We start from the raw sequence: 24,608 nt of genomic DNA, 5'->3' as shown, positions 1-24,608 counted from the left end.
ATCAAGCTTAAGAAAATATTTGGTATTTTTGGTCAGAACACTGTCAATGATGAAATTTATGAGAAAAAATTAATCATAAAAATGAAATATCTATATACCAAGGGCTTTTTCCCAAAGTGAAAAGGTAAATACCAACTCCCACCCATTTCATTCCCATCCACCATGTTTGGCATTTTTGGTCAGAAGAATAGTGTCAATGATTAAATTGATCAGAGAGAGCATATATATATATACATTTATATATATATATATATATGTATAGGGAAGTACCCAGCTAGTGCATCCACTCTCTCCCCATCCATTCTTTTCCTTAGTGAATGAAGGGCCATCCCCTTTCCCCATTGTCTGGGTCAGAACCAATGCAGTAAAATACAGCACATCCACAGCAGGATCTGACAACCTAAGTTGGCTTATTTCCACCATTTCATTTACTTGGCAACCTCCCTCTTCAACCTTGCAAGAATTTTTTTTTTTTTATCCATTCTCCACTCACACCTATTTTGCCTTCTCCCTTCTCTACTCAACATATATTCCCCTCATACTCAAGGCCCTTTTCATCCCATCAATCCATCTCATTCTCAATCTTCCCCTAAAGTTCACTCCATCTACCTGTCTCCCTCACTCATTTTCCTAGTCTTTCTTCATTCGTTCTTTCTATTTGCCCAAACCAATGTATTATTTCATCAATTCTCTGTCAGCTCCCTTTCTACCCTTGCTCTCTTCACCTTTGCATGTCTCACTCTATCCATGTTTATAATCCCCCACCCTACTACTCAAACATCTCATTTCAAATATATCTAAATTTATTTCTTCTTTCTGCCTCTATTACATGCCATGTCTCTGCCCGATACAGAGTTGTAGGTACAATATCCCCTCATATAGGCTTCTCTTTACATCCATTCCCAGATACCAATTTCTCATGACACTTTTCATTCCCCCATAACATTTACTTCCCTCACACTACAGATTACCTCCACTTCCATTCCATTCCCTGGTGCACAAGCCCCTCGATACTTAAAATGATCCATCTCCTCTAGCCTCTCTCCTTTAAGATAGTAAAATGTAATATAAGATTTTTGAGAGAAATAGTCAAATCAATGTAGTGTTGCTTGATGACATACTTGAACAAAAAAGATGGCTGGCTAGCATGCAATTTCCTTTAATTGGAGTTTGATGGAGCTGCTTAAATCTATTGTTGCATGTGTTTGAGCCATTAACCACTTTGACTAATATTTGGTTTCACAACTGAGCTTTGGGTAAGGGACACTTGGGAAGAATATGGCAATGTTTATGTTTGTTAGGTGCCTTTGTGGGGTAGGTGAGGAACATGTGCCAAGAGGTGTGTGGCTGCACCTGATACCATTGCTTTTGCTCTATACTCCTGGACTGTTGGGGCTGGTAATAGTCACTGCCAGGAATCTAAGAGAAATTCAAGACTCAAACCAGACGAATACGAGACCTAAGTAACTAAGATTAAAAAATCAAACCAAACTGATACCAATCCCCCCCACAAAGATGGAAAAAAAAAAAAAAAAAAAAAAAAAAAAAAAGAAGGCTCAAATGAGATCACAAAAACCTAGGCCTAAATGCAGTAAAGGTCTTGACTGATATTTTCAATCACTCTTCATTGTAGAACAAAACTCCAGCAATCTGGAAGTGCCTACAAAATAGCCATATTACAACCAACCAAACCACCAGAAAGCTGAACATCCTACAGACCAATCCACCATATCCAAGCTGATGAAATAATAATTGTAGACAAAAACCTAAACTGTTGAAGAATAGAGAAAAGCATGTAGCTGCATTGTGACTAAGCAATTAATTTTTTTATTCTCTAATGTCCTTACCAAGACATCAACTGAGAATATATACAAAATGAAAATCAATATCTTATACACCCCATAGCCTAGATTACCCCCATCCCTTGTGCTCCTCCATGATCTCCCTCCTCTCACCCTTCCACTTCACTTTGTGAAGTATCAAGCAACTCACTGCTCCAGCCAATTTTATCAACCTATTCTTAGGGTTGCTGCAAAGATGAGAAGCAATGTATGCTGCTATACTTCTTTTTCTTTTAGCAAGTCCTTTGTGGAGCACCTCCACTCTATTCCAGTCTGGTAAGTGACCATACTGATCCAAGTAAACAACATGCAACTTGGATGTATGGTGAGCTCTAATATTGTTTCTGTGTTCAAATGTCCATTTCTTTATTCCTCTTTCTGTTCCACCATGGTATTTTAATATGCAACTGCCACACAGTATATTGGATGCCATTTTTTTTTTCCCTCTCTCCCAGAACTTGCACTCTTAATCCTAATTTTGGAGAGAACATTGGGAGAGGGTCAATTGGGTAGAAGAGTATGGCAGTGTTTATATTTGTTGGACACCTCTGCAGAGTAGATGAGAAGGCATTAAGGATAATGAAGAAAAACAAGGATGATGGGGCCGAGATCAATAGCTGTGAGTTTTTGTCAGTTCTTCAACAAACGTGGGATTAAGATTGCATGTTCCACAGGAACTAGGATAGGTGAAATTGTTTATATATCAAAAAGCTTCTTTCACTTTGTAAGGGAGGTGGTCAGCCATGACAAGCAAACATCTCCCACCCATCTCTGTACCCTACCAACTGCCTAGGTCAGAATCGATGCAGCAAGATACAACATCTACACAGCAGAACCTGACACCTGAAGCTGGTTTACCCTCACAATTTCACTTACATGGAAACCCTCCCTCCTCTTCCTCTCATGCATAAATAGAAAAGATGAGATTCCATTTTAACTTCCCTATTAAACAGAGGCAAATGTAAGAGATATAGGAAAAGATGAGGTACAAGGAGCTTTGAAAATGATGAGAGCTGGTGAGACACCTGGGTTGGTGTTATGTGAAGCATCTTAAAAAGGGAGGTACTGTTATAGTAGATTGGCCAGTAAAGTTATTTATTGTGTGTCTAAGGGAGGGGAGAATGCCACAGGACTAGAGGAGTGCCAATATAGTTTCACTTTACCAACAAAAAGGGGACAAATGTGAATGTAATAGTTTTTGAGTGATCAGGTTGTTGAGCATGGTTTTAATCTAAAGGATTGGAAAAGGAACAGAGAATAACTGTGCAGAGCAGTGTGGGTTTAGAAAAAGTAGAAGTGCAGTTGTGCAGATTTGTAAGATTTTCTTTGGTAAAAGGTAAGGATGTTATTTTGGGCCTTTATGAATTTGGAGAAGACCTATAACAAGGTAGACAGGAAGGCACCTTGGGAGGTTTTGCAGATATATGGGACTGAGGGAAAGTTATTAAGATCAGTCAAGAGTTTTTACCGTATACTGTTGATGAGGTGTCAGGTCCAGTTCTGATGTTAATTCAGCACTCCACAGGGCTGTCAAACTTGTATTGATATTAGCACTGAAAATTGTCATCAATGCACATATTTTCCATGTCATAAGATTTTGTGAATAAACAAGTCTTTAATAATTTCATAAAAGTTTCCAAATTGGCACTATTCTTAACACTCTCAGGTAAGTCATTGTAGAGATGTGGGACACTTTTTTAAACCCTCAAAAGCTTAGTTCAAGGTTAACTCTAAGCTCATTAAGTCTATGCAGTTTTTCATTGTCTCAAGGTCAAAGCAGTATTTAATTGAAAGTCTTGCAGTAGATTTCTTAAACCAGGTTTCCAAAGTTGTACTGCTTGATGAGTCAGGATGCATATTCTATTGATTTTGCATGTCTTGATTGGTAGCCAATGTAAGTTTATAAGTGTAGGTGTTATCTTTTCGCATGGAGGCTGACCTTTTACTTGCCAAGTAACTGTTCATGACAAGTTCTAATTTTTTTAGTTGGTTAGTTTGGCAGCCTATAATAGTCCCAGTAATCAAGTTTGCTAATTATATGATTATGGATAAGCATCTCCAGGTATTTCCTTACAAATGCCAAATTTCTTAAGTGGTACCCTGTTCTTACAAGACACCTGTTTAATCTAATCACTGAAAGATTGCAGTCAATTATCATTCCTAAGTCCTTGACTGCTTTTCCTACCATTATATTATTTTTATTTATTTGAAGACTAGAAATATTAAGCCTCCCAAGATATTTTTTCCTTACATTCAGTTGTTTTCATTTAGCCTAAATTGCCTGAAATTCATCCAATTACCCACATCTTTCACAATTCTGCTTAGCTTTAGTAATTGCGACATCCATCAAAAAATAAAACTGTCATCTGCATACAATTTGAAATCAATTCCATGCTTCTTCAGCAAGTGAGAATTCTATGTCATCTGCATACATTTTGAAATCAATTCCATGCTTCTTCAGCAAGTGAAAATTCTATAGTGTATACACAAAATAAAACTGGGCCCAACACACTTCCTCGAGGGACACCATTTGTGAAAGTTTTTTAGTAGATAAGATTTTTTCCTATTTGAACACAGAAGATTCTGTTTTCAAGGTGACTCCTTAAATAATCAAGAACTTCATCCTCTATTCCAATATTTCTACAATCCTGAAGTAATAGTGTTTTACTATATTAAATGCAGCACTCAAGTCTAGTAGAATCAGAACACCACTTTCCTTCATCCATCAGCACAATTAAATTATTCAAAACTGAACAGAGGGTAGTTTTGGTATATGTTGTTTTATGCAGGCCCAATCTCCCTTAAATAGGGCACTGATTTTGCAAACTGATGCAATACATTCATGGATATTGGATAAAAATTTGTATTCACTTCCTAGTCTCCATCCACAACCTATGTCATGAGTTTGTTGTTCTGGTCATCACACTACTCCCCAGCTGACCTGAAATTTGACTGGATCTTGTGGAGAAAACCCTGTGAATGGGAACCAATGTTCCACATGCCAAAATAGCTGGAGATGACCAATGCAAACTATGATGATAACTGACCTATATCAAGTTTCACAGTAGTCTCTGGTTTGATAGTCATTCCAGCAATAGCTCATGATTCTCCAAAGCCACTTGGTACCATTCACACTTTTTTGCCAAGTTTTTCTTCATTCACTTTTTCTGTGAGCCCAATCCATCCCAGTATTCTATTTGCCAGCTCCCTTACCACCTCCACTCTCCTTTTCTCCTCATCTAATTTCTCACTATATCCATCCTCATAACCATCATACTTCTCAAACACATTTAAATGTCTCCCTTCTGCTTCCCTTACATTCCAAATCTTTGCTCCACACACTGTCATAGACACAATCACCCCTTTATGTAGTATTTTTCTTGTGTCTATCCCAGATACCTATTGTTCCCACTGAGGAATGTGTTAGGATCTTGATGAAAAGTCTCAGACTTGAGTTTTGAAATGTATTTACAGCAAAAGGATTCATAGATCAAAACTAGGAAACCACTCCTCCCAGAATGACTGTGTCTTCTCTTCACCTGTAGCAAGGCACACTTGAACTATGGGCGATATGAAATCATCTACTGAATCGTGTCCTGTTGTAATTACAACTGCCATGCAGTTGAGCAGGTCCTCTATGAGGAAGGCCATTGTTACCTTCTCACTCCAATGAGTTATGCAGTGGGCTACATTCAAATTACAATGCATTACTGTACATGGATATTACATTTACAAAATACAGTAGATATATAGGCCCTGAAAATAGGGGGGGGGGAGATGTAGATATGTATGACTACATACACTTGGTCTCAATATTGTGAGGTCCTCATCAAAACATAATTGTGAGCTTTAGTCAGAAACTGAATGATGTGACAATACCTAAACACCTACTTGATCTTGAGCTCTATTACAATAGGAATTTGTGAAATATTTGTTAAAACTATGTTCATAATTTTTTTAATTATACACTAGGTAACAATTTTTCACAAAAGTTTTGTTTCTTTTATATATACATATATATATTTTTAGTGTTTCTCTAGCAAACTTTTGCACTGGATTCAAATATGTACTTGTTTTTTATTCTACATCAACTGTTTTAGTGATATAGAAAATTATACTAATATAAAGATGTATGGGGTGCAGGAAAACACACAATTGTTGCTTGTATTTTTCCAGGTTTATATTATTTTGATGTTCTTGACCATGGCTACAAGAGGATGCAGGAATTCACCAGATTCATTCTTGATGTTTGTGGTTTCTACGTTGGGCCTAAACATGTATCACATAATAGTGTGAAAGTTGCAAAGTACTAGATTACTTATAGACCGTACTTTGGAATGAGTATGGGTGACCAGGAAAAACCATAGGTCCCTTTTATGATATGTGGAAGTTGCTGATCAAATTAAGATGTATGGCTGAGAGATGCCCAAAAAGCAATGCCATTTGCTGTGCCAAGAGTTTGGCAAGAGCTAAAAGGCATCATCATGATTACTACTTTTGCATGACTGACATATCCAAGTACATTAAAGCTATGGGAAGAAAATCTCTTCCGTATCCCAGCATTTTATCCTCTATTGCACCTGTCTCACATGATGATACCTTACTGATTCTGGAGCCACAAGAAAATATAAGTAAATATTATCAAATTGTGAACACTAACAGAATCAATATTGAAATCTTCCAAATATCTTGCTATGTTTTCTTGTAATGCAATTATATATACAATTCATATTTATGTTCCAGTTAATAAATGCATCATTTTTTTTCAGGCAGAGGATATGATGGAGGTCTCATCAGGAGAGGGAGAAGACTGTGACAATGAAGAAATGGATGAAAATTTTCAGCCAAGACTTGAGTACCCACCCAGACTTTCCAAATCAATGTGAACTGGATGAGCTCATCAGGGACTTGGGCCTCACTAAGTCAAGAGCTGAGCTTTTAGCATCCAAACTGGGTGAATGGAATCTGGTGGGGAGGATCTCTGATTTTGTGAAGACATTAATGGCTTATTTACAGCTATTGAAATTGATGACTGTTCATAGATAGTTCTACATAAAGCCCCCAAAGCTGTTTCATTACATAATGGGAATCAGTATCCATCCCTTCTTCTCAGGAAGACAAACTATGATAAGTTTACTTGGGATGTTTGTGGTGATTTTAAAATGTTCACCTTCTTACTTGGATTACAGGGTGGGTACACCAAATGTTCATGTTTTCTTTGCCTATGGGACAGTTGGGCTAATAATGAACACTAACAGAAAGTGGAGTGACTCCCTCGGGATGATTCACAGCCAGGAAAACTCGATGTTGTCAGACAGCCTCTTGTAGAGCCTGCCAAAGTGTTGCTACCCCTACTTCATATAAAGCTTGGTTTGGTCAAACAGTTTGTGAAAGCATAAGATCATGGTGGCAAAGCATTTCAAGAGATTCTTCTACTCTTTCCAAATCTATCAGAGGCGAAAGGGTGGTATGTTTACAAGTCCGCAGATAGGGAAAATGTTGAACTCGGTGCAACTTGAGAATGCAACGAGTGATGTCAAAAGAGTGGCATGGCATGCATTTTGTGATATAGTTAATGGATTCCTTGGTAATAATGAAGACCCAAACTACAAGCAGTTCATAGCAAAACTTTAGGAAAATTAAAAGATCTTAGGATGTAGAATGTCAATAAAGGTGCACTGTTTTCATTCACATTTAGATTTTTTTTTTTTTTGTGTGTGAAATGAGTAAGAAACATGGTGAGAGGTTCCATCGATACATTGCTGCAATGGAGACAAGATACCAAGGAAGATGGGGCAGTTCTATGATGGGAGACTATACATGGGCACTGGTGTGTAAAGATCAAGCTCGCAGTAGGAAATCACGCTCATCAGGGCATTAGAAATGCCCTGATTAGCGTGATTTCCATAACAATATCACATACTTTTATTCTTACATATTCTCATTAGTTTAAAAAGGGAAAACAAGGGCAAAATATTGACTACTTTTTATAGACAATGTGAATATGCTAAATGTACTATCACAGGTATGTAGTATGTTTTGTACATAAAACCTCAATTATTTTTTAAAATAAGGATCCTATGCAATTTTCAATTGTATTTTCAAAATCAGGAAGGAAAACAGCTTTAGAAACAATGAAGACATTTAAAGAAATAAAACTAGTGTTAACCAGTGTTCAGTTTCAAAGTGTATTTCCCCTTTTTGGTGCCTACTCTATCTTTGGGATCTCCCAACACCACATTTATATTCCTTCCAAAAATAAACACTCAATATATCTAAAAAAAAAAGCCTCCTTTCCTCTTCACTTTCCTCACTACCAGGTCAATATGCACTCATAAAAAACCATACCTCCCACCCCAGTTTCATCTGCATTAACTTTGAATACACTTTCCTCCCTCCACTCCACTTTCCTATCTCATCACTTACCAGCAAAGTAAAATTGCTTTTCACACCACACTCCCAAACTTTAAAACACTTCTCCCTTTCAATCTAGTTTCACTTATTACTACATCCATCTTCCTTCTCACAAGCTGCCAATCTCTTCCACTTTACTCTCATCTGTACCATAACTGCACACATTTAATTACCCAATTTTTAGGGTTATCATTGGAGTTTTTCCAGACTCTCTTATGCCTTGACTTCTCGTAGGATGACCATACAATGAGTTGGGTCCCTAATCCCATCACTCCTTCCCACTTAGCCACCTTTTACAACACATGTAGGAAGCATGGTTGCAGAATGCTTCATCTATCACTATCACAGGATAGCAAGAGGAACATTCATGGAAGTGGTAAAGGACAGTATCATGGTAACAGCATGAAGGAGGGACAGTTGTAGTAAAATTGTAGCATTCCTCTATGAGTAGAAGCTACTCTAACATAGATAAATTATGTGTGGCTCTGGTCCATAGGGGCACTGTAGAATGTCCCTAAACTCTTAGAGCATTGGCTGCATGTTACCATGCAATCAATACCCCAGTATTTAGATGTGACATGAAGCTTTAGAATGATTACATGTACAAGGTTTTTTCCCATACAACTTCTCAAAGGTATTTTCAAACACCCTGAAGGAGCACATGAAGCTCTACAAAAGTGCATTTATGAGGATTTTCCTGCGTGAGTTTTCATATGGCCTTTCAGAGTTGCAGACTGAGAAAACGAAGCTTTACAAAGAGTACACGCGTAAGGCTTTTCCCCTGTGTGAGTTCTTACATGTCTTCTCAAAGTACTCGAAAGGGAAAACGAAGCTTCACAAAGAGTGCAGTGATGAGGCTTTTCCCCCGTGTGTGTTCTCATATGCCTTTTCAGAGTTACAAAGTGGGAAAACGAAGCTTCACAAAGAGTACACGGGTACGGCTTTTCTCCTGTGTGAGTTCTCATATGTATTTTCAGATAAGAATGGTAAAATGAAGCATCACAAACAGTGCACTTGAGAAACTTATCCCCTGTGTGAATTCTCATGTGGCCTTTGAGATGCACTGACTGGAGAAATGAAGCTTTGCAGATGCTACACGCGTAGGGTCTCTCTCCTGTGTGAATTCTCGTATGTATTTTGAGGCTTCCGGTCTGTGCGAACGAAGCCTCACACTGAGTGCATTTATGCGGCTTTTCCCCAGTGTGAGTCCTCATGTGGCTTTTCAGATTCTCGGATCGGGAAAATGAAGCGTCACAACGAGTACACGTAAAAGGCTTTTCTCCCGTGTGCGTTCTCATGTGTATTTTGAGAGTGCCAGAGTGGGAAAATGAAGATTCACAGAGAGCGCATTGGTGAGGCTTTTCCCCCGTGTGTCTTCTGATGTGCCTTTTCAAATTCCCGGAACTGGAAAACGAAGCTTCACAGTGAGTACACGAATAGGGCCTTTCCCCTGTGTGACTTCTCATGTGTATTTTCAGGACACCCGACTGGTTAAACGACGCTGCGCAAAGAGTGCATTTATACGGTCTTTCTCCTGTATGTGTTCTCGTATGCGTTTCCAGAGATTTATACTGGGTGAATGAAGCTTTACAGAGAGTACATATATATTTTTCTCCTGTGTGAGTTGTCATGTTGCCCCAGTCACTTGCAAGAGTCCTTTAGTCCCCTGGAAAATGTGACCATATGATGAACACATAAGCTATGGGGCCAATATCCAGCACATCATCTTGATGAAACAATTTCTTCACACTGGGAATTGCACAGGTAGAATTACTCCACACCAAAAGCCTTATGTGTTTTTAGAAGTTCTTGTTTTCTGGGTAGAAAACTGTAAAGAGTTCCCTGAAATGCCTGAAAGAAAACCAAAATGTTGAGAAAAAAAAAATGGATTTGGAAACTTGGAAAAAAAATTATACTTCTGGTCAAAAGAACACTGTCAATGATGAAAAAATAGATAAATAAAGACACAAAGGAAATAACTATATATCAAACTGCTCCCCCTATTATAAGGTAGGTACCAGTGCATATACCCACTCCCTACCAATTTGTTTCCCTTTTACCTCAGTTCCAAGTGGATGAAGGGCCCAAACTCTCTACCCACTGCCTGGGTTATAAGCAATGCAGTAAGACATAACACATCCACTGCAGGACCTGACAACCAAGGCTGGTTTACTTCTACCTTTTCTTTTGCATGGCAACCCTCCCTCTTCAACCCCTCATGTGCAAACTGAAAATACCCAGGGGGAAAAAAAAATCTCTTCAGACTGTATCAATTTTTCATCCATTCTCCAATCACACCTATCTTGCCCTCTCCCTTCCTTGCTCAACATGCATTCCCCTTACTCAAGGCCCCATTCATCCCTCTCATTCTCAATCTTCCCCTAAAGTTCACTCCATCCACCTCTGCCTTCCTCACTCATTTTCCTAGTCTTTCTTCACTCAACCTTTCCATTTGCCATCAATCAGCTCCCTTCCCATCCTTACTCTCCTCACCTCTTCATGTCCCACTCTATCCATGCTTATAACCCCCACCATACTTCTCAAACACCATTCCATCCCCACATACTCCATTCCAATTCACCACCCTCCCTCTCCCTTGGCTCCTCCTGGATGATGGGTTATCCCTGTATCTCGCCCACTGCCCAGGGTCAGAAGCAGCATCGCAAGACACAGCACATCCACAGCAAGACCACTTCATTTAATCAGTGACCTCTTTCTCTTTGTCCCCTCATGCAGAAAAAGTGAAGCTGGGGAGAAATCCTTTCAGGCTTTATTAAATCATTTACACATAAAAGTAAAAAAAAGAGTGAAAATAAAATAAGATAAATTGCACTGTAAAGCCATTTTTGAGAAAAAAGTCAAACCACTGTGTAGTGTTGCTTGATGACATACTTTAACAAAAAGATGGCTAGCCAGCATGCAATTTTCTTTACGTGGATTTTGATGGAGCTGCTTTAATCTATTGCTGCATATGTTTGAGCCACTAACCAACTTTGACTAATATTTAACAACTGAACAGTGGGTGAGGGACACTTGGGAAGGATATGGCAATGTTTACATTTGTTGGGTGCCTTTGTGGAGTAGGTGAAGAACATGTGCCAAGAGGTGTGTGGCTGCAACCGATACCATTACCTTTGCCCTATACACCAGGATTGTTGGGGGTGGAAACCATCACTGTAGGGAATCTGAGAGAAATTCAAGCCTAAATGCTTCCAACTGCATTAGTACACCAGATTGATGCCAACCCCCCCACCCCATTTCAATAAAGATGAGAAAGGGTCAACACAGCATAAAATAATAAATAAACTATCCCACACAGAAGGTTTAGATAAGATCACAAATACCTGGTCTCGAATGCAATAAAGATCTGGACTGATACTTTCAACCTCTCTTCATTGTACAACAAAACTGAATAATAAATTGGTCTGGCCTAACCTAACATACGGCCATCATCATCTGGGAATAGGATTATACAGGACTGGACAGACGACACAAACATGGTATCTCAAAGCTCGTGTAGTAGCTCCATTCAGTAGTGTATAGCTTTCAGCAAGTTTTTTTTGTTGATTTCCACCAAGAAAAACATATGTTAATGTACTTTAATTTACCAAATTAATATTTAATCTCATATTTGATATACTGCATAGGCGTGCACTTCCTTAGTAATACCCACCTTTTAATTTATATTTTGGTAATTTAAAAGGTTTATGTGAAAAGGGTGAAAATTTTAAAAAGTGATGAGGTTGAGGTAAAGTTAGGTTTGGCTAAGTAACCCTGCAGGATGCCACAACTAACCTACCCTAGTGGGTTATTATGGTTATCTGTCAGAATGTAAATTAAAAGATGGCAACAAATAACCCACAAGTGACATACATCCAAGGGTTTTCCCCCATGTAAGGGAGGTAGCCAAAGTCAAAAGGTATAAATCCAGTTCCACCCATTTCATCCTCATCCACTCCACTCCTACTGCCCTGGGTCTGAAGCAATGTGGTAAAGCCGCTTCATTTAATCAGCACCCCCCCCCCTCTCTGTCCCTTCATGTAGAAAAAGAGAAGATGGCAATAAATCCCTTTGGGCTCCATCAAAATATCATTGACACAACCATTCAACCCTGTGGTAGAGGATGAAAGAATACTGCCACTGAGTATTCTCACTTGAGTCGTTTGTAAAAGGCTACCAAAAACAGGACAGAGGACAGGACTAGGCATCCTACTCTCTGTAACCCTAAAGGGTACATTCCTAAAAAAAAGTAAAGTCAAAGTAGAAGTTACACATTAGTAAAAAGTGCCGACATAATCCATAAGTAATACATTGGTAAAAAGTGGCAACAGATAGCCCACAAGTACCCATTACTTCTATGTTTTGTGAAAGTGAAGGTTGCTTGGAGTGGTGGCCATGTTTACCTTATTCTTATGCTGTGTTCAGCACAATAACAAAATTGTATTTCTGGAGTAGATTGGTTTATGAATTATATGTTAGTCCTTTTCTGTTTTGTCATCTTGAAAGAAAGCTTGCAGGCATTTTTTTCTCTCATTTCCTTGTGTGCATACATTCTTTCTCAAAGTTTGAAAATTGCAGAGATGGTTAGCATGTATTTTATATCTTTCCACTTTAAGACTCAAAATTAAATATGTATTTCAAAAACATGCAGAAGTATTAACTCTGATCATTCTTGTCCAACTGCAGTAAATAAAGATTAACAAATAAAAAGGAACAAGGACTTTGTTTAGACTACTAAATAAAGTCAAAGCCTATGGCATAGGAGGAAAAGTGTTTGAATGTTTTTGAACATGGATCAGCGACAGAAAACAACAGATCAACATAAACAGTGTAAAATCCAAATGGGGAGTGTTTCTAGTGGATTTCCCCAGGAGTTCTGGGTCCCTTATTGTTCATTATGTATATAAATGATTTGGACAATGGGATTTGCAGTGATATTAGTAAGTTTGCAGACAACACTAAAATAAGACACCAAATTAGGTGTGCAAAGGTTTGATCCACACTCTGGAGGTGATGTGAGTAGCAAAGCAAGTATTAAAGGCAATGTGAGTAGCAGAACAAGTAAAGGCTGGTTAGTTCTATGGATTTACTCTTGTAAATCATAGCCAGTTGTCTTGTCCACAGCCATTGGAGATCTCCACCAAGAAGCACAGCAATACACAAATGAACGGAATCGTGCCAACTCCTTGAGACACCATCTTTGTTTTGATAGATTCAGATGTTGAAGACAACAACCTTGATGACCTCTAGAATTCCAGGTACCACATTATTAAATGCAGGTTAGGTTGGATGGGTAGGTTAGGTAGGTAGGTTAGATTGGGTAGGTTAGATTGGGTAGGTTAGATTGGGTAGGTTAGATTAGGTAGGTAGGTAAGTTAGGTAGATAGGTAGGTTGGATAGATTAGGTTAGAATAGACAAATTTATCATACTTTAATTTCTTCAATCTCCACATCCACCAAAATAGAGATGGCATTTCAAGCAGTCACAGTTGCTATGTTCATTTGAGTGTTGCTTTTAGCAACTTTTTCTGCTATTGATTTTCACCAATAAAAATGTATATCATGTTGCTGTATTATATTTCACAAAATTAATATCTAATTTTGTATTGTTATATCACATAATTATGCACTTTAAAAACATATAAAGAAAATATATAGATAATAGTATAAACAAAAACTGACAAACTATAGAGCTGCAATTGCACAAAAAATATATATAATTTATTGTCGTATGTAATAATTTTATACGGAATTCCAGCCACAACCCAGTACAAATGAAATGATTGACAACTGTATGTAAGAATATAATATACTAGAGATAACTCATAAAAGCCCAATAAGTATAAGGGGCTTATTTCTATTGAGGTCCCTTAACAAATACTAAAGTGTAAAAAAATGCACATAAGAAATAATACTTTAATACATGTAGTTTTACACCAATAAAAAATAAATTGTAAGACAACAATTGTTGACTGGCCAATATTGAATATAACTAAGTATATATATAATTGTTATGGCTGCTGGACGGGTGAGCGTCTAAAGGAAATTTCCTACAAATACTCTGAATGACGTATAATTTTGAATTGTTTGGATTGTTACCTCAAGCTTGTTTACATAAAGTAAACATTAGGGGAGAACAAAAGAAGAAAAAATAATTGTTATTATTTCCGATGACATTTATGATCTACCCATTGCCTCATCTTTCTTTATAACTTAGATCAACTCACCTTGCCAATTGCACAGTTTTTGAATAAAGCTTTCTCAGAAATACATAACAATGATGATGTCACTTAATTCATAAAATAACATATGAACACTATCTTTCTCAATTCTTTGTTTACTATCTCCACTCCACAGCACTTCGATCCACTCCGCAGTCCGCACCTATGGCTCGTGCGGACGGAAGTTAGGAAGTATGTAACGTACGATCTCCCTCTGTGCTTAAAATTAAGGGGGGTTTACACAATCAATCGTGTTGGCCAACTCGCTCATCAAACCTCCAACACAACATGTTTGAAGAGTTGTTACACGTTCAGACCAAACAGACAGACAATCTTAGTCGGTGCCAAGAGGAGAAGGGGCAACTTGTCCCTTACTGAAGACGAGGTGATGGCAATTGGAATAGTGATTGCCCTTTAACGAAAAGAAAAGGAAGTGGACAAAGGACTGGTTACTGAAAAGGGACCACATTTCTTATACCAACTTAATGAAGGACGAATCAACATATTTAGAACTTCTGAATTTGGTCACTCCATTCATTACTTGTAAAGACACCGTAATGAGAAAGTCCATTAGCCCTCATGAACGGCTGAGCGCAACATTGCATTTTTTAGCAACGTACAGATCTCTGCAAGACTTGAGATTTTCAGCTCTCATCGCAACTAGCACATTATCTAGTATTATACCAGAAACCTGCCATGCCTTCTAAAAGAACTGCGAAGACAGTTGATTTTTTTTTCATCACATCATCCCGCGTGCATTGAGGGTCAAGTTCTTTTAGCTTTCCACGCAATTCATCTATACCTTTATTTCTTAAATTTCTATTAGAGTATTCTTTTGATTTCACCATCCACAATGTTATATGCTTTTTATGAAATATACAATAATTTCCCTTTCCTTGTCCTACGGCACACGTATCATTAATTTTGGAAATAATCGGCAAGTCTGTCACTGAAGGAGCTACTATAAATGTTACTTCCGCGAGATTTCAGTATGTATGACGGTTGGAGACTGATGCGTGTTCAGACGTTCATGGATGGACATGAACGAGCAAGCTCCGCTCACAAAAGTCAGGCCAGATCAGACATCCGTCCAACACGTTGGTCCAACATGTTTACCCCTTTCACATGTTCAAACATACTCTCAAACAACATGTTTGACCGTGTTAAACCCCTTTTAAGTTTAGTAGTATATCAAATAGGGAGGCTTGGGTTGTGATGAAGCTATATAAAAACTACGATCTAAAACAATTCAGGTCTATGCAGCAACATCGCAGTCCAGACGATGAAATTGAGTCCATTAGTAATTATCTAAACAAGATAATGAATAAGAAAATAAATACACGATGGTAAATGGTAATATCATTGTTAAAGTGGGAAAGAACATAGGAGGTGGATCATGCATTGGAAAGTTTGGATTTGGGGAGAGAAATAACGAAGGCGAGATGCTGGACAGTGTTACGGAGTGTCGTGGTTTGGGTTCGGACAAACCAGGGAAATGAGACTCACAATAACACTAACACTAAGAAATTTAATGGTTAATAGGCTCGGAGGTCATGGACGAGGACTCGTAGAAGGAAGGTCCGAAGTGAGGGCCTCATCAAGTGATGTAGTCTGAGAGCGAAGGGCCACAGGAGGGAACGAGGCGACTTGCTGAGGAGAACTGGTCCCGAGGCGTCTTGCTGGGGATAACTGGTCCCGAGGGGGCTTGCTGGAGATGAACTGCTGCTTTGAGTTGTGCCCGGGAGAGAACTTGCGACTTGTAAGGTAAGACCAACCGCTTGCGCGGGATCGGTTTTTGTGGGAGGGGAAGAATGTCTGTAAGAAAATTTAAAGATAGTAGTGTATAAAAGAGGGCTATTGCCACCGGGCGATCAAGCGAGCGTTCAGGGGCTGTTGGTGGTCGTGGCTCGGGAGAAATGGACTGGGAACTCGGACGGCGGCGCCGACACCGGGATTACAATCACCAAAAGTTCAGAAAATGGTAGGAGGCGTAGTAGTAGAGAAAGGTGGAAAAACGGAAAAATCTTTAGTGGGAGGTAAACTGAAATGAGAAGATGTAGTATAAGAGAAAGTTAGAAAGGAAGCGAATTTTAGTCGAAGAAAAAGTAAGTGTAGATGTTTGTGCGTGGGTCGTGGCTATGTTCGTGGGAAGTGAGTAGAGTTCACTTCCCGCGTGTAGAGCGCGTTCCTGTTTAGCCCGAGGTAAGGCCTGAGCTTTTCCTGCTTTTCCCCAGGTTGGGTTTGAGAGTTGTTTGTGTATGCTTATAGCCTGTCAAATAATGGGCTGTCAATTAATCGTCTGGGCTAGGCGCCGTCCTTTTAAAGGAGGCTAGTGGGAACCCGGGGTGCTTTCCCGAGTTCCTGATTGACTGCCGGCTGGATGGCCGCGAATTATGCTTGCCAACTACAGCGAGTATAAAGGCCTAGCTCGATTTTTTTTTTCTCGCGTTAACACCGTATAGCCTCTACAGTTCAGCGTTATCAGTACCGCCATGGCGGCTACTGATAACTTGGCTGGCGTGCCGAAACGACGGCGCTGCGCTCCAGGTTCTGAGCCTTCATCTGACGATGAAGCTGCCGTGGTAGTGGCCCCTCCTCGTAGTAAGGGTGGCAAGCTCCCCACATTCAAGGTCGTACCCTCGGCAGGATACGGCACCGCGTTTGAGGTGGTAAGAGCTTTGGAGAAAGGCCCCCTCCATGGCAAGCTGATATCCCTCCGACCCCTTGGCGATAGTAACTTGCTTCTGTTACCAAGCAGTTACCAACTCGTTGAGGAGCTGGAGGCGATCACGTCGTTAGATGGTAAGCCTCTGAACCTGGAGCGTCTCAATCCTGAGGACAGAAAACACGGACTCGTGGTCCATGATAACCCGACCTCATATATGACCGAGGCCATTGAAGACCATGCTCAGGTAATCGGGGCCACGAGAATGCGCCGTTGGGACAAAACGCCCACACGTCAGATTCTGATTACCATCAAAAGTGAACCTTTTAACAAGATTGACCTGGGGATGTATGGCAGATATGATGTATAAACGTGCATCCCTGATCCTCTCCGTTGCTTCAAATGTCAACGCTATGGTCATCACCAGGCGCGGTGCACAGCGAAGCAACCCAAATGCGGCATTTGCAGCATGTCTCATGCCACCGAGACTTGTCTTAACAAGTTCAAGGCTGGCACTGAGACTGTTGCCAAGTGCCCCAATTGTGGCAAGAAACACCACGCCTGGAATACCTCTTGCTCAGTAAGTAAGGTTCAGGCCATTGCCTGTGAGGAGAGGACAGAGAAGCGACAGGACTTCATACCTGCCCCCCCCCCCAGGAGCATTTGTATGGGGCAGCAGGAAGCACTCTCCTACCGTACCACAGCCACCGGCACCTATTGCTCCTGATCTCAACAATCAAGAACACTTCCCCGCACTCAACTCCGCTACAACACACACCCACACACTCAAACACAGCCAGCTCCCAAAAAAGTCCCCACGCCTAAACCTACGCCCACACCCACACCCGCCTCCAAACCCACGCCCGCCCCCAAGCCCACGCCCACTCCCCCAGCACCAACCCCACGAGCACGAGAACGGCAGCCCCCTCCACCTCAATATCCGTCTGATATCATCCCCCTGCGGGAAGATGATATCAGTCTGATTGTGACTGGTGTCGTCGCTGGGATCACAAGTGCCCTAGGGGAAAACGATGCAGAGAAGACACTAGACATGGTAAATAAGCCTGTCACGAATGGGCTCAATTTATCAAAAGAGAAGAGGGCCCTTCCAAAAATCCTAGGCGAAAGTAGAGGACTCCCTCCCCCTCCACCTCTTCATCTCCCACCTCCTCTTCCTCCCCCGCCTCTGCCTCCTCCTCCTCCTCCCCTTCCACTTCCCCCAAGCCAGCCACACCCACTTTTACCATTGGGAAAGCGACACCCATAGCATCATCGAAGACGAGGAAAGTGCTTGCTGCTAAGCCCCAACGCCAATGTGCTTTTCGGCTTGAAGACTCCTCTCCTGATGAGGAGGAAAATGTTACCACTGTTAAAGAGTCGCAACCCATCTTGTCTTCTGACCGGGGAGGGCAAGATGAGAACGTAATGGAACTCGACAAGGAAGAAAGTCTCCCTGTTCAATAGTCACTTAAGGTTGCTACTTTGGAACATAAACAGGTTATCTTTGGTCATTTGCCACATCAAAGGCAAATATAATGTGACCGTAGATACACTCTCAAGAACATGACTTAGGTCTTTACGATCAAAGCTTTTGGGTCCAATGGGGATGTTATGCATTTATGCGTCTTATGCGTAATTATAAAGACAAATGATAATTTACAATATGTTTGGGAAACGTAACTTTGGGTTAAGAGTAACATCTCTTTGACGTGAACTGTTTTAAAATTGTCGTCTTGGATCATACAGTATATATATATATATATATATATATATATATATATATATATATATATATATATATATATATATATATGTATGTATATATATACATACATATATATATTTATATATATATACATATATATGTATATATATATATATATATATATATATATATATGCAAGGTAACCACTTTAGAAAATAAACGGAGCAGAGCTTTTCGTATATTACACTGAAGATGTAATATACGAAAGCGCTCTGCTCCGTGTATTTTCTAGAGTTGTTACCTTGCATTTATAAAACACACGTTCCCAGTGTTTTTATTGTATATATATATATATATATATATATATATATATATATATATATATATATATATATATATATATATATATATATATATATATATATATATATATATATATATATATATATATATATATATATATAATATGATTTCTTGCTGTAAAAAAGTACTGATAATGTTGGGTTATCACAGAAGTAAATTAAAGGCTTACATGTATAATATGTTGTGTTGGAACCTATTAGATCATGGATGTCAAACACGCGGACCGCAGCATATTTTCTGCTCTGGCCTTTCACTCGGCTTACCTTCGTTTACATGATTAATTAATCAGGGCTTTCGTTTTTTAAAGTTATCACTTATATTTATAAATCAGTTGCCTCTCTGTTATTTACGTCAGATATTTTTTATCATGTTTTAAACAATGGACATTTCGTCGTGTCGACTCTTTACTGTATGTATTAAACGTGAACGTAATGTGGCAGGCTCTTTCTTCACCCGGCCTTCGAGCATTATGCTTCGAAATATGATGAATGTGGTGTAAAGTTGCGTGTGTCGTGGTTAGGTTCGGACAAGTCAGGGAAATGAAACCCACAATAACACTAAGGCACTCAGGTTTTAATGAACACTAGGCTCGTAGAGGGAAGGTCCGGAGTGAGGGCCTTCTTCAAGTGTCGTAGTCGGAGAGCGAAGGGCAACTTGAAGCTTGGAGAGGAGTGCTGCTTGGAGATGTCGTGTCCGGGAGTGAACAACTGTCGACTGTCGACTAGCTAGGACAGACCACCCGCTCGCACGGGATCGGTAGTTGTAGGAGGGGAAGAGATGTCTGTATGAAAATGAAAAGATAGTTGTGTATGAAAGAGGGCTTCTGCCACCGGCCGGGCGATTAGGGATGTTTATTTCGTGGTGTCGTGGCTTTTGGAGGGGTGGGCAGGAGACTTGAGGTTGGAGGCTTAGAGACGCCGTCCTTTTAAAGGAGGCTGGTGGGTCCCCCGGGAGCTTTCTCGAGTTTCTGATTGGCTGCTGGCTAGCTGCCCGAGACGTCTTTGCTAACTACGCTTGCCAACTACAGCGAGTGTATAGGACTAGGTCAGGTTGTGTGACGGGGCAGGTATGAAGTCCTCTCGCTTCTGAGTCCTCTCCTTACAGGCAACGGCCTGAACTTTACGTACAGGACCTCATCACCTATTCCATGCTGACCCATCTTGGGCCAGCGGGTGACGAGGCACTTCTAATGGTGATAAACGCGTCTTGGAGGACTGGCAAGCTACCAACAGCCTGGAAGACGGCAATCATAACGCCAATTCCAAAGCCAAAAGAACCTGGTGCTTATCGCCCCCTCAGCCTGACAAGCTGCATGGGGAAGACAGCGGAAAGGATGGTGCTAAACAGGCTGCTGTGGAAACTGGGCCCAATGCATGAGCATATACATGCTTACTGCAAGGGCACTGGCACAGCAAACAGTATAGCAACACTTCTTAATGCTGTCAGTGTGGCACACCGTCCATCGTGGTCTTTTTGGATTTGGAAAAGGCGTTTGACCTGACCAGTCCACTTGTGATATTGGACACCCTTGCCCGCAAGGGTGTAAAAGGCAAGCTGCTTTCTTGGATTGCTGACTATTTTAGTCACCGGTCTGCGAAAGTAAGATTTCAGGGTCACATATCAGAGGCCAGAATGCTGGAGAATGGCACTCCTCAGGGGGGGGGGGGTCCTCAGCCCCACTCTGTTCAATGTGCTCGTCTCCAACATTCTGGAACTACCTCTACCTAATGGGTGTAAGGTTTTCTCTTATGCAGATGACATTGCGCTCATAATTACTGGGAAACGGCGGTGCTTCAGGAGGGCCCAGCGCTGCTTAAGCACTGTAGCGACGGAGTGTTACAGGTTAGGGTTAAAAATCTCCCCTACAAAATCGAAGGCCATGGCATTAAGACTCTGGAAAGAGGGGGAGCACCTCACCATCCAGGACCTTAGGCTGGACTGGGTCCACCAGTTTCAGTACCTGGGGGTCTGGATTGATGAGAGGCTCACCTTTCAGAAGGAACTAGCCTATCTCAAGGAGAGACTGAAGCCAAGAACCACAGGTATGAGAGCAATGACGGGAAAGGCATTTGGTGCCACGCATCAGGTCCTTCGCACGTTCTATGTGCAAGCAGTCCGCAGTTTGGTAGACTACGCTACCCCAGCTCTCATAAATGTGGCGACTGCCAAGCTTGAAGACCTGGAGCCTTGCCAAAATGCCACAGCAAGGATTATCCTAGGAGCTCAACCTTGGACCAAGATTGTTAACCTCCAGATGGAGGCTTCATTGCCTTCATTAGCATCACGGGTCAGAAGGCTGGAGGTAGACTTTCTTGCCAAGATAGTCCAGAGCCCCAGGATAACTGAGCTGAGTCAGAGCCTTGTGATAGCTCTGGGACGGGTGGATACTCTTATCCATTCCGGTACCTGGCTATCTCAGGCGGCTGGGCTCCTGGACTCCTTCAGGCTCACCAGCGTTCTCCTTGAGAAGGGTAAGGACTCTCCACACCCAGAGTTCAAATCCCCACCACCATGGCTGTCGATACCTGCAACCTTCGTTGTCACAAAGCTTCCCAGTAAGAAGAAGTTATGTGATCAGGAAAGAGTACGAGCGCAGGCCCTACAAGGCATCCGCGCACTGTCGGAACCTGGAATGGCAGTCTATTACACGGACGGCTCTGTAGACCCCAACAGGCCCCGTAGTGCGGGGGCTGCCTTCGTGACGGATAGTTTGACCTTCGGCAGGAGAGTATCTGATCATGCGTCCACTCTCCAAGCTGAGGCCATAGCGGTCCAAGGAGCGTTAGAGCATGCTCTAATATCACGAACTGGTCCTGTGGTGATCCACACGGATTCACAGTCTCTGCTAGGCAGCTTACATACAACACAGCCCAGCGACAATGTACGCCTACTGACCTCCATCCTAGCACTCCTGCTGAAGCTACACCAGCAAGGCAGGAGTGTTACGCTCAACTGGGTGCCGAGCCATGTGGGCGTCCCAGGAAATGAGCTAGCCGACGCCGCAACAGAAGCGGCGCGCCAAATACCCGAAGTCGATGTTGTCGTCCCTCTCAGCAGAATTCAGTTGCGCATACGCACCAGGGCTCTTAACCAGGTACAGCGGTTCCTTCAGCACAGACTGGAGGCAGAGGTATCAGAAAAGGTGAGGTGGTACAGGGCAGTCACAGACTACGACCCCCTTGTACTTCCTCGCTCCACACCAAGAAAAGTGGAAACTCTGCTCTTCCGTCTGCTGCTGGAGAACCGTTGTTTCTGGCAAATCAAGAACAACTCCACGACCGAAGAGAGATGTCAACATTGCCGCCACCCTTGACCACTACCTCAAGCATTGCCCCGCAACTGCTTTTCTGAGGAGAGGGCCTCCGACAACATCTGAGGGTCTTGTGCGCCGCCTATGCCGCCACTTAAGCGATTACGAACTGCGTCGGCTGGTGGAGTGTCAGTCCCCCCTTTAAATTTTTTATATTGTACTTTTTGACTGTATACTCCGTTCATGTCAGGAAGGGTGAATTCACTGGGATGTGCATACGTATTTCACATAGGTATGCACATCTAGTGAATGTATGAGTGGGCGGGGCCAAAGCCACACACACTCATACATTGATTCACCCCACCTCCTCTAAAATTTATTACACCATTAGCTATACACACATATCCACTGTATACATCGAACATCGATCATATTAGGAAAGGTGCATTCACCGAGATGTGCATGCGTGTATCTCATACGGATGCACATCTTGTGAATGTATGAGTGTGTGTGGTTAAAACCACACACACTCATAATTTAATAGCACATACTCCAAACGGGCTCACCCTAAAAGCCCGTAGGAATTTAATTCCCAAATTACACACACATACATGTGTGACGGCCAGTCTAGTTTTGACCAGCGGCGCGTCACTACACATAAGGAAAAGTTAGGGAGTTAGAATAGTCACTCAAAAAGCAAAAATATTATTTAAACGTGTTCATCAAGCCAGTGAGAGTTTAGTTCGGGCAAATTATAGGATTGCACAAGAAATAGATGTGTCTTCGAAGCCTTTTTTGGAGGTGAACTTGATCAAGAAATGTATTTTGTTGGCCACAGAAGACATGTAGTAATTCCTCTCTTTACTTATAGTTATTGCATATGTTTACTGTATATGTAACCCCCCTTTATTGTATATGTAATACTCCTTTATTATACATGTAGTACTTAATCTCAATACATATTGTACATTTTTTATATAAGTAAGTCTATGTAGTCATTACATTATATAACTGCCCTATGTACCATTATATAACCGCCCTATGTGCGTCATTTCTACGTGGTCGTTAGACATACGCACTAAGCGTAAGCGCTGTTGTAAAGTCTATGCCATAGCATTAAGGTATTTAGCATAACGTTACCCTTAACCGTTTTGCACGCATACTCTTCATTATATGCAAGTGTTTCTCTTACCTCATTATGTCCTTATGTTATACATGTATTTGTTTGTTTGTATTGTTCTACCTACAAGTTCCACCTGGCACAGGTACCAGAGAAGTGGGTCAGGATGCTGCCCCTATCCTGTGCTAGCCCCCCCCCCCCCAGGTACGCCAGGAGGCAGATGGTACTCAGCTCTTGTTGCGTGTAGACCTACGAAATAAACTGCCGTGATTAAAAAAAAAATGTGGTTAAGTGAAACTTTATATATATTACGGGAGTTTATTTCGTAGGTCTATACGCATTAAGAGCTAAGTACCATGCACACTTAAGAAATTAATAATTAAAGGTTCGCCTATGGATTCAAGTAACCGCATGTACAAAATCCTCTGCAGATATTGAGAGAAGTTTTACCTGAGGCAAACAGGGAAAGAACTCTCAACTTGGATTAAACAACACAAGTATTATGTTAGAACAAGTTTTAAACGCATTATTTGTTCAAATGAAATAATTTAATCATTGTACTGACTGGGCTAAAGCTTCACCCATTTCATCATATGTGGTATGAATGCAAGCAAGGTTGGCACCTCTGATGGCAACCAATGTTGGCACCCCGTGCAAAGGCAAAGGTCGCTAGAAGAGGAATACCACGTAGGGCCACCGCCCGAAGGATCGTGGGTGAGGGAGGCCAGTGCCAAGCATGAACGAGTGAGTGAAAGGTGCAAAGTGAGGCAAGGAGAGGGATTATAAGCTAGTTAGGTACATTAGTTAGGTTAGCATAACCTAGGCGTAAGTGACAGAAGAGAAGAGCACCTTTGGATTTGAGGTGGAACAACGACCAAGTCGATGTCCCGGTGAGAAGAATCAATTATTATTTCTTATAAGCTATCTAGGCACACCCGGCATAATAGCTGAGGCCACTAGCACCAATAAAGAAACGCTCAGACTGGGCACCATAGGCATAAGCCCTTTGATGGAAATGGAGACATATTA

At 41.2% G+C, this 24,608-nt stretch overlaps 2 protein-coding genes across 13 annotated transcripts in view; both read right to left on the bottom strand.

Annotated features, from left to right (window-relative positions):
• The window catches only part of LOC143035243 (uncharacterized), a 34,647-nt gene that overhangs the window by 4,300 nt on the left and 5,739 nt on the right, over positions 1-24,608 (bottom strand). The window contains exon 1 of one of the 4 annotated variants that reach the window (XM_076202020.1): positions 14,483-14,844. The exons of 1 other annotated variant lie outside the window; for it this stretch is intronic. Coding sequence is in view for 1 of the 3 variants with exons in the window: in XM_076202023.1 (XP_076058138.1) it covers positions 3,310-3,432 (123 nt within the window). In the remaining 2 variants the exon portion in view is untranslated. Of the gene's footprint in view, positions 1-3,309; positions 6,602-14,482; positions 14,845-24,608 lie in introns of those variants that run through there. 2 more of the 4 variants (XM_076202023.1, XM_076202021.1) reach the window with 2 other exon arrangements.
• LOC143035247 (acyltransferase PGAP2-like) overlaps positions 19,841-24,608 on the bottom strand; it is an 81,264-nt gene continuing 76,496 nt past the window's right edge. For 6 of the 9 annotated variants that reach the window (XM_076202039.1, XM_076202036.1, XM_076202035.1 and 3 more), the window contains one exon: positions 19,841-19,990. In XM_076202039.1, coding sequence (XP_076058154.1) covers positions 19,935-19,990 — 56 coding nt within the window. In that variant the 3' untranslated portion in view covers positions 19,841-19,934. The remainder of the gene's footprint in view (positions 19,991-24,608) is intronic. The other 3 variants (XM_076202041.1, XM_076202034.1, XM_076202043.1) reach the window with 2 other exon arrangements.

Source organism: Oratosquilla oratoria, chromosome 18 (assembly GCF_046742065.1).
Source record: "Oratosquilla oratoria isolate Oo_2021 chromosome 18, ASM4674206v1, whole genome shotgun sequence".
NCBI lineage: Eukaryota > Metazoa > Arthropoda > Malacostraca > Stomatopoda > Squillidae > Oratosquilla > Oratosquilla oratoria.
This window is presented reverse-complemented; position numbering and strand designations above follow the sequence as displayed.